Genomic DNA, 11,077 nt, shown 5'->3' on the forward strand with positions numbered 1-11,077 from the left:
ATCTTCCAGGTCTCCAAACTCCTCTCCCTGAATGGCCTCACCAGTAAACCATGACACAGCATGAGGTATAATCTTATCCCTTATTGTTGACTTGAACAAGTGTGATATGAGAATTCATCAATCCTGGATTCAGAAAACAACATCGAAAAATATCAGAGGAAATGGAGGGAAACAAGTAAACTCACCCAATATCATAGTCTTGCTCCATCTGATTCTGAAGTTCCTCGGCCTGTTAAACAGAACATTAATTAGCTCTGGCAAATAATCTGGTCATATCTAACAGCTAAACAGCAGGTTTTTAAATTTACAGATTTTTTACTTCTGCTTGTGTTCTGCTTAAAGATTCAAACTAAAGACTTTCATAAAAAATTACTGTAAAAAGTAAATAAAATAAAATAAAAAGATTTACCATATCTTCATCAATATCTTCATCATCTTCAGGAACTTGTGGTGGATTGAAGAAATTGAAGAAACTCTCACAGTTTTCAGTCTTTGTAATAGGTTTTGCGTTCTTTGAACCCTTCTTGGGCTTTTTCTTAAGAATGTTTTGCGTCAAGCATTTCCCTGGGTGCCATTGAATTTCAGTCATACAGGAAAAAGTAACCACCAAATTTATTTTAAAAAAAGCCAACACATTCTGACACAATATAGAGTTGTGGATAGCAAACAGCGCAATAAGCTTAATAATAGTTCACCCTGTTTGTCTAAATGTCAATATTTATTAATATTTGTTTAAATTAGTTCACTTGTTATAGTTATGATGAAAATTACACATAGAATTATTGAAAAAAAGTGAATCTAAAATGAAAAAGCTTTCTTGGAGGCCGGACTTAGAAGACCAGCAGAAAGAAAGACAATCAAAAGTAACAATAGAAAAGAAAGATAAAATCACTCAACAACAGAAAATTGAAGAGATCGAAGTGTCATCCAAAAAATCTAAGAAGTGACATTGTTGATGATGACGATGATGAAGATCAAATAATCATTCAACAACCCAACAATTACAACACACCAACAAATATTACAACAACATTTGAACAAAAATTTTAGAAATTAAAGAGAAGAAGAAAAAATCGAACATTCAGCAACCAGAGCAAAATTAAAAGTAGGGCCACTAACCTTCAACGGAGACACGGCGGCAACCGGCGACACGACGGCGAGAGCAAAGACGACGGCAAGAGGTGACCCGATGGCGAGCTCCTCCAAGCCACGGACAAAGAAGCCAGCGAAGATGGGGACAACGTGCCGAGCTACCTTGGTTCCGGATAGAGGAAAGAAGAAGAAGCGAAAGTGCTGAGCTTGGGGACGACGGCGGCAAAGAACCTAGGGCTAAGGTTTTGCCGTTTTGATTTGGGACTTTCACTACTTTGCTTCAGAGGGGGGACGAATGATTAGGAGAATTGGAGAAGATGAAGAACGATTGATTTTTTTTTTTGATATGTTTTGCTTTGCTTCAGAGGGGGCACGAATCATTAGGGGGATTGGAGAAGATGAATAACGATTGATTTTTGTTTTTTTTTGTATGTTTTTGTTTTGTTGTTTAAATTATTTGAAATTATAAAATTAGGATTAATTGAATTCTAAAATTTGATTAATTTAAAAGGGTATTTTTGTCTAATCAAATAAAGTAAGGATGTTTAAGACTTTTTATAAAATTAAATAAAAAATATATCTTTATTTTTATTTAATTAAATGGGTGTTTTAGTAAAAGTGGTGATATAATATATATAAAAAAAGAAAAAATTAAATATTGATGTGAAAAATAAATTCCACGTGAGCACGTGGCTTATTACTACTTGTTCATATTTTAAACGTATCGGTACGTATGAATTTATCATGGTATCATAGCAAACACCATTTTAAAGTATGTAATTTACATGTTGATTAAAATGTAGGATTATGCTATATGTACACTAAAATTAGCCACTAAAATAAACTATCAATATAAAATACATGCCAGAATACAAATACACGATGAAAATAAATTAAATCACATATGTATTTATACACAAATACATTAATAGCTAATTTTAGTGTACAAATAGCATTTTTATAAAATATATTATTCATTCACTTTAGTTTTATTTGTTCAATCTTCATCTCTACCTTTAAATTTAAGTTAATAGCTTAATTAAATAATAAATACCAACTTAAACACAACTAATCTTTTATAAAAACAAAAAGCATATATATTTTCTTTTCTTTTTCCCACTTTTACGGTTTTACCAAACTAAACTCCAATCCTTGCAGAAGCTGCAACATAGCACTTGGCAGTTAACAAAACGCTAGGATCTTCAACTCGATCTGTTAACGAGTCATTACTAGTGAAGTACCCCGTGCGATGCACGGGTATGATAAGTACAATGAAAAAAAATTAATACTAAGATATTGTTAAATTAGGTGCTTAATATGGATCTTTTATATTAAATTGAATCATAAAAATAAGAATATATAATTTTACTTTTTAAAAAAATGAAAAATTTTATTAAAAAATTAAAAATACCGTTTAATTATAATAAACACATTATAATATAATTGTATAATAAAATTGTGAACAAAACAATTTAATATTAAAGTCTGGTAAAAAAATTAACTATAAAATTAAAATTTTAATGAACAAATTATTACCTTAATATAACAAAAAATATTTGTTATGTCATTTACTACAAATTACAAAAAGATGATGAATTCTATTAATAAAAAACTATAATACAGTGCAGTATAATTATCACCATATTTAGATAATGAACTTTCAAAAGTTTATATTTAAAGATAAATGATATTATTAATAAAACTAAAATTCATATGACTGGCAAGATTCTCTGCCAAACTAAAATCAGTCTCACACTAAGCTGTCAATTAATGAGACACTATGTAATAAGCTAAAGAAAAAATATGACCCGTAAATCAAAATCAATTACAATAGAAACTTAAAACTAAGATTTCAAACTCAAATTAATAAAAAATCAACCAAGAGGATGAGGGTTCCATTAACTGGACCATTGTTTATTAATGACATGTATTTAATCCTTAGTCAAGGTTTAAGTCTATAAAATAATCCTGCCAATATTGTTGATTCTCAATTAATTATGCAGTTGGAATATCTCATAATATAAAGAGAGACTAAAAAATAAAACAGCATAACCATTTGAAACACAATGGCTCTATTTTTTTAGAAGTAATTTATTAAATATTTAAAACATCTTATAATGCTAAAAGTCTTTAGCATAGATGCAACATATGAATGAAGAATGGTGAATACAGTGAATAGCCTGGGAGCAGTACTGGTTCCCATCCTTCCTGTCATACTCATAGAAAGGTTTGCACATATGGAAGGCATACAAACTGCATACAGTGAATGGTTTGCCGTGCATAATCTTTCCAACATTATCACCATAGATTGACACACTTGTTCATCCAAAGCCATCATTGGCTTTTCCTGAGTAATACCAAAAAATAAAGACGTAATTAATGTTATTTAATCTATCATTTAATCACTAAGATATTTAAATTCATAATACCATAAAATGAAGAAACCTCTCCGTGCAACAATATATGCTGATTATTTGAATTAATCATTATATGTTACATAAGTTCAATCACAAATGAAAAAAAATAATTTGAAAAGAAAACAAACATATATATACTCCAATGCATACTTTCACAGATCAAAACATCAGCAAAAGTAATTCCAAATCTTATTCACCATGTCTAACCAAAGCTTTGAAATGGAGAGTAACGGTAGTATTCAACCTGATTATCAATATTTGTTATTTTTCACACTTTTTTTATCATAAAAACTTTGACCTAATACCCTCTTTTGCTGGAATATCTTTCAAACATAGCATAATACACAAAGTAAACCATATAATTTCAAAAAGGATAAAAATAAAATACAAATCCTTATAACATATAGCTCGTATGAGCCTTAACCATTCAACGAAAAAATAACCTAAAAAACAATAGTCAATCAATCAATGATGAAGATGACAAATAAACCCTTTTCAGTGAAAAGCATAATATAAAAATATTTATCAGTAGGTGCTAGGGTGATACAATGCTTTGATATGAAATTTTCAATAACTTGATTTTTTTATAGATAAATAATAATAAAAGAAAACTACAAACTTTAAGCTTCAAAATAATAACTACAAAATAAAAAATAAACTAATGTGAGAATGGGTATGGCAGTGTTAATGGAACCTATCCTAACTGCGAAAACAAAGAATAATATGAGTTAGTTACTTTGTTATTTATGAAATGAAATTGTCTCAATTTGAGGATTCATTCATATCCATCATATATACCTTATTTGAGGCACAACTGAACCAAGCACCATAAGCAGAACCACCATGACAGAGAAGGCTTTGCAAGGAAGAATGTGAACCTGAACCACCACTTTCTTTCTCCAATTCCTCCCTTCTCTTTCAATTATTACATTCAGGACTGCCATCATGGTTTCTTTACCTCCTTGCTTCTGTGGTGATATTAGTTTCTTTTTTCTGAGGTTATGATAATGATAAAGATATGAAAAGATCACATAAACAGTTAAAATCAAAATATTTACCAAATTTCATTATCAAAACTCAAAAAGGAGATACTGAACCATGTATCATAAACAGTAGAAGTTACCAAATCTTAGTCAATAATGTATTGAAAAAATAAGATTGTAGAGAGGTGATATGAAATAAAAATCAAGATTTTAAAATATGGTTAAAAAATATATTAAAAAATATAATAGTAATGTCACTCTTAAATTAAAAGAATATAAAACCACTATTAGAAAAAATTAAAATAAAAAATAAACGCAATAATAAATCAATCAAATGCTGACTTCAAAAAGAAAGGAAGAAGACCGAAACAAAAGGGATTGCAAGAAAGAAAGCAGCAGAGTAAGGGATGCATAAAAGTGTACACATTCACTTGTTATGAAGAAAGAAAGCGGTGGTAGTGTCAGGAATTGCAAGAAGTTAGAGTACCACAAATCTAAATGAAAGATTGGAGATCCCATAAATCTGGCTGTTGCAACTTGCAAGAAAATGTCTCTGGAAATCAAGCAGAGCTGCTGGATCTTGGACTCCGAAAGCTAAACCTTCTTGCCGGGGTTGCCCACGAATTTCCAGTAGCCAATTTGATTTTGCCTTCACGTACTCTGCTCCATTAATGGAGTGATGAAAAGAAAAAAATTGAAAAATATGATCTATGAGGATGATGAAAATGAATATATACTCTGAAAATACAAAAGCCAGGACATCAAAAACTAAAGGAAAAATGATTAGTTCATGCTGCATTACTTAACAATATCATTTGGTTTGTACATTGGATGCAAATTGAAGATAAAAGGAAAAGAGATTAAGACCTTTTGGCGAATTGCAAATAGAATCCCGGCAACAACAATGAGGTTAAGGATTTACTGCATCAAAAGCTTCACACCAGGCAAAGACGCCTCTGCACAACAACAACATCATCATTTCAATTCTTACCAAAATTAGAATATATACATCAGATCAAATAATAAGGAACACACATAGCTCATCATCGCAAACCATTATGAATCTGTGACTGAACAAAGAGGAGTATGAGTAGGCATATCAAAATTAAAAATCGTATACGCTCATTTGAAGAAGACGACTACTTACATAAGCAGAGAAAACAGCATCATCGCACCAAGACCGTTGATGGCCGCTTCTGGTGCTGCAACTATGACTTCTCTTCCGTTCTGTCTATTGCCATCCGAATCATCTCAGCCTCACCAAACTGCATGCCAATTGTTGTTGTTGTTGATGCCAGTATGCATCTCTCGCTCCTCCCTGTCGTGTCTCTACTTCTTCCCTCTGCTTCCCCGCAACAAACACAATACCATAATGCATGTCACCATCAAGAAATCTCCGTTTGATAAAGAGAACACAGAGATAACAAAAATAAAATAAAAAAAATGATGCAGAGAGATATATAGATCTAGGAGAAGAAAGACATGAGAGAAGATAGAGAAAGAAAGAGAGCTACGGTAAGAAGAAAATTGAAATTTGATTATTTGAGAGATGGTTTGAATGCTCTCTTTGTGGCGGTGACTCAGTACCTTCCAGCGATCTGCTCTCTTTCGTTGATTCCTCCTCCGTATCCATCCCTACAGCATTGAAGATCACCACAAACTCCACCGCACCCACTGCGACCACCACCGACATAGCATGGGCCAACACCGCCATAGCATGGTCCACCACCGTAGCAGTCGCCATCTCATCCACCGCCGCAACCCTACCACCAGCGATAGCGTTGCCTCCACCGCGATGACTCCCCTAAAGGATGGAGCCATCAGGTACAGTGACATTCTCTGTCTTAATGCGTACACTAACTCTATAATCTCCACCTCTGACTTAAATTAGGAACAGTAAGAATTAGAAGAAGAAGAAGATGATGAATAAAAACTACTGAAGAAGAAGATTATACAAAAATAGAATCAGTAAAAGGAGGAGAAAAAAAAGAAGAGAAACTGATGATGAAGAAGTAGAAGAACCGAAGAAGAGGAGGAAGAGATAAAATTGGAAACAAAAAAGGGAGAGAAACCCTTTTTGTAATTTTAATTTTGATTAAATTTGAACTTTTAGGAATATTTTTTTTGGTGACTAAATTTTAGGAATGTGTGTATATGTAAATTGTAAAACAAACTGAGAAATGGAGATAAAAAAATTGGATACAGTCATGAAAAGTGTGGTGTAACCAAATTAGTTTGATGCAGGAGTGTAATATAAGAGTCATGATTATTGAAGGCATTCAAATTTTGGTGGATGAATGCATATAATAGAAATTAAGAATAAATCTGATAAAGGACACGTAGGAATTCCACTATGAGAATAACCTTCTTTTCAATGTATGTTATAGGATTATATTAATTTGAAGCAGACGTTCTACCCATTCTCGTAACAAACTTATTCTGAGCATTATTATTAAATATTAATCCATGCCCCAACAATATTTACTAACAAAACCATCTCGTAATACATACTCCCTCTGTTATAAATCAGGGGATTTTTAATATATTTTCTATATTTCTATATAAATAATTCATTTGGTGTTTCAATATATACCGGTATATATTGAATCCACCTCATACTTTAGAAATATTTTGTCCACTAGCTGGCACATGAGTGTGAGGCCCAAAAACGCCAATATGATAGGATATTGTATCTTCCGCCATTGAGTTCAGTAGCTCCTTCATTCTTATTGATTTGGCTTCATCATATAATATCAATATCATATAGTTTTGTATGTAGTATATTCAGCCATGCCCCTCTTTTCTTCCCCAAGCTCAAAATGCTTTTGGATAACATTAATAGTATTTTCCCTAAGCTACTATCTCTTAATTGCAAAATCAACCACACTCCAAACATCACCACCACCACCAAAACCATGCAATAAGAATCCATACAAACAACTCAACCTCGTATTGAACAAAAACGGCAGCGTCAGGCGCGGGCCCGTGCCCCCAGAGAGCCCTCCCGCACCAGATCCCAACCTCCCCACCAAGGTTCTCTCCAAAGACCTCCCAATCAACAAATCAAAGGGCACATGGGCGAGGATCTACCTACCCCGCGAAACACTGGATCAGAACTCCAAGCTTCCGTTACTGGTGTTCTTCCACGGTGGCGGATTCATATTCCTCAGCGCATCATCCACCATTTTCCATGAGTTTTGTTTCAACATGGCAAACGACGTCGTTGCGGTTGTTGCGTCCATAGAGTACCGTCTCGCACCGGAACATAGACTCCCTGCAGCCTATGAAGATGCTGTGGAAGCGCTGCACTGGATCAAAACTAATCAGGAAGAAGATGATTGGCTGAGGTACTATGCTGATTTGTCCAATGTGTTTTTAGTTGGTAGTAGTGCCGGGGGGAACATAGCGTACAACGCAGGTCTACGTTTAGTCGCTACTGGTAGTGGTTATGATCTAGGAATTCCCAAGATCCAAGGGCTTATATTAATTCAGCCTTATTTTGGTGGGACCCAAATGACCGGTTCAGAAATGAGGCTTGCCAATGAGCCTCATTTATCACTTTGTAATAACTATGCGTTGTGGGAATTGTCGTTACCCGTTGGGGCTGACCGTGATCATGAGTATTGTAATCCGACGGTGGGAGACGGTCCTAAGAAAATTGAAATGATTAGACGGCTTGGGTGGCGGGTACTGGTGACCGGATGTGGCGGTGACCCACTTGTGGACCGTCAGATGGAACTGGTGAAGGTGATGGAGATGAAAGGTGTGAAAGTGGTGGGGCATTTCAGAGCAGGGGATTACCATGGGGTGCAAGATACTGATCCCTTCAAAGCCAAGCAACTATATGAGGTAGTGAAAAATTTTATTTCCGCCTTTCCTTCTTAGTAGGTATTGATTGATTAATTAGTAATGCCAACTATATGTCTATATATGTGCTTTATTATTCTGAATTATGATTAATGTAGCATATGATTAGTGCTTTTTGTTGCTTTAATTGGAGTTGTCAAATTATATTTGGTACATTTGGTGCCTATCGGCATGTGTACGCATTCGATCGACAAGTGTTTCTTCAATACTATGTTCGGACAAAAGTTAATCTAATTCATTTAAATCGGATTTTATTATTAGAATGGATAAAGTATATATTTTTCTAAAAATTCGTCAAAATTTTTAAATTTTATTTTGTTCAAAAAATTTTAATTTGCATCAATTGTATTTTTAATAACTAAATTTTTAAAAAATGTAAGACCAATCTAATAATAATGTTTGATAATGATAACAGGCTCATTTTTTTTGCCAATGGAAAAAAATACGGTGTAACACCATAAAATGGAAGCTTGGCAAAATTATTTATTGCTATGGGTGCCAGTAAAAAAATTCAACTTACGTTTTTTATTTTTCAGTATTTTTTTTGTTTGAAATTAAACAAAACACAACTTACGTTTTTCAGCCTGCAACATTTGAAGTTTTTTTGGTTTTTGAGAAAAGCAAGAATGCAGGTTGCGTTTGTCAGAAAGAATTTATTAATTTTTTTTAAAGTAAAACGCAGCTTGCGTTTGTCAGATTGACTTATTTAAAATTTTTTGGACGAAGAGAAAATGTAGGTTGCATTTTAGTTGGGCCGAAATTTTTTTTTTAAATCTACAAAATATAGCTTACGTTTTGTTTGTGAAATAATATTTTAATAAAAAGTCTTGCATATAAATTGCTAACGCAGCTAATTTCAACTTGCACCTCACTTCTGCTTCCTCACTTGTACTCTCATTTTCCTTTCTTTCATGTATTTTATGCTTGTGAGATTTTTTGGTTATTAGAAGGGTAAAAAAAAGTGAGAATATGGAGAATATTGTAAATATACGAGTGTATTATAACGGTGAGATTATATCGAACACAAACGAAAGAGTGACTTTTGTTTGTGAATATCCGTTTTCATTTGCTATTCCATACGGCACGAGTTTTGTAGAGTTGCAAAATGGTCTTTGTGTGAACATACAAAGTCACATTTCGAAAAAGGTGAGCAACATTTTGTACAGGAATCCTGTACAAGTATTTGGTGGGATGATACAATTTTAAATAATGTCCATCCCTGATGAAGCAAGCATGCAGCAGATGTTCTATATTTATCGATAAACCCGATTTCACATGCTAGTGATAGAGCTGTACATTGAGTTCGAACAACATACGGGGCTGGACGCGTTTGACGAGGAGGTCAACGTTGACGAGCTCGGGGATATAGATTGAGAAGAAGCTAACAACGACAGTGAAGAGGAGTTCGAAGCCAACTATGAAGTCGATGACGAAAATGATGACGGCCGCGGAGATCTGGCAGGCAATCCGGCGATGCATAATGAGGCGGATGAAATCGTAAGTCAGCACCCGTTTGGTGTTCCGTCATTTATGCGTACTCTAGATCTCGAAGTCATGCATGCCCCGAAATTTCCTGAGTATGTGAACATGGGTATGTTATGATTATTAATTCAAGTTACCTACGGTGTTTATTTTATTTGCCTTGTCTGACTGATGGTGGTGCGCATGTTGTAGGTGAAGGCAACACTGCGGCAGAAGATGGTAAGTTTAGTGTTGGAATAGAATTTGGTTCGAGAGAGTCGGTGATATCTGCAATCAAAAGCTACACTATCTATAGAGGAGCTGATTACGCTGTGTATGAGTTTGAACCGTAGACATTCTATGCAAAATGCAAGGGTTATGGTGCAGGTTGTGATTGGCTTATTCGAGCTAGCTTGATTCGAAAGAAAGCTTGTTGGGAGATCAGAAGATATAATGGCAAACACACGTGCACCGTAGGCATGATTTCACAAGATCATGCCAATTTGGACTCAGACACAATTGCAGAAGCTATTAGGCCATTGGTCGAAGCAGATCCGTCGATAAAGGTGAAGTCTATTATTGCAGAAGTTCAATCCAAGTTCAATTACACTTTAAGTTACCGCAAGACTTGGTTGGCAAAGCAGAAATCTGTCGCAAAAATTTTCGGTGATTGAGAAGTTTCTTACCAGACTCTGCCAGTATGGTTGAAAGCAATAACTATGAAGATGCCAAGGTCTCGTGTTCAAATTAAAATGCTCCCCGTTTACCGTGAGAGTTAAGAGGTTTAAGGTGTAAGAGTTCTGCACCGCATTTTTTGGAGCTTCTATCCGTGTATTGTAGCATTCAGACAATGCAAGCCACTGGTGCAGGTTGATGGCATGCACCTGTACGAAAAATATAAAGGTATACTTCTAGTAGCGATTGCAAAAGATGGGAACCAAAACATTATGCCTATTGAATTTGCGATAGTCGAGGGCGAGACGGTAGACACATGAGAGTTTTTTCTAATCAATTTGTGGAAATATGTTGTTACCATTGATAGTGTGGGTATTATTTCTGACCGCCATACCTCCATCAACGCTGCAATAGCTTGCAGTAACAGTGCAAGGTCACCACCAAAAATATGGTACATGTACTTGTACATCGGGTCCAACTTCTTAAAGAGGTTCAAAACTCCATATTTGTATAAACTTGTGGTGAATAATAATAATAATAATAATAATATCTCATGACTAACAGTATGATAAAAAAAATTAT

General features: G+C 34.3%; 2 protein-coding genes and 2 long non-coding RNA genes across 8 annotated transcripts; 2 read left to right on the forward strand and 2 right to left on the reverse strand.

The window, feature by feature from the left end:
- LOC110272167 (nucleosome assembly protein 1;3-like) lies at positions 1-1,804 on the reverse strand (the record flags this gene model as incomplete). Its single annotated transcript, XM_021124059.1, has 5 exons — positions 1,797-1,804; positions 1,120-1,370; positions 410-564; positions 186-229; positions 1-91 (listed from the first exon to the last, which is right to left on the reverse strand). Coding segments are annotated over exons 1-5 (549 nt in total), but the record flags the coding sequence as incomplete, so codon positions are not given.
- Positions 2,961-6,884, reverse strand: LOC107644751. Of its 5 annotated transcripts, none has more exons than XR_002347568.1 (4): positions 5,640-6,000; positions 5,360-5,448; positions 4,308-5,230; positions 2,961-3,439 (listed from the first exon to the last, which is right to left on the reverse strand). It is a non-coding gene; the product is annotated as an uncharacterized LOC107644751 (long non-coding RNA). The 5 variants fall into 5 exon arrangements; XR_002347570.1 differs by lacking the exon at positions 2,961-3,439 and adding an exon at positions 3,680-4,212; XR_002347567.1 differs by lacking the exon at positions 2,961-3,439 and having other exon boundaries at positions 4,219-4,502; positions 4,980-5,230.
- On the forward strand, positions 6,998-8,593 carry LOC107644749 (carboxylesterase 1). The gene is made up of 2 exons (XM_016348675.2): positions 6,998-7,214; positions 7,251-8,593. The coding sequence occupies exon 2, from the start codon at positions 7,283-7,285 to the stop codon at positions 8,375-8,377; it is 1,095 nt and encodes a 364-aa protein (XP_016204161.1). The 5' UTR covers positions 6,998-7,214; positions 7,251-7,282; the 3' UTR covers positions 8,378-8,593.
- On the forward strand, positions 8,779-11,049 carry LOC110262668. The gene is made up of 2 exons (XR_002347571.1): positions 8,779-9,950; positions 10,034-11,049. It is a non-coding gene; the product is annotated as an uncharacterized LOC110262668 (long non-coding RNA).

Source organism: Arachis ipaensis, chromosome B05 (genome assembly GCF_000816755.2).
Source record: "Arachis ipaensis cultivar K30076 chromosome B05, Araip1.1, whole genome shotgun sequence".
NCBI classification, from domain to species: domain Eukaryota; kingdom Viridiplantae; phylum Streptophyta; class Magnoliopsida; order Fabales; family Fabaceae; genus Arachis; species Arachis ipaensis.

Coding starts and splice junctions, on each gene's coding strand:
- LOC107644749 (XM_016348675.2), top strand. CDS start 7,283: ATGCCCCTCTTTTCTTCCCCAAGCTCAAAATGCTTTTGGATAACATTA.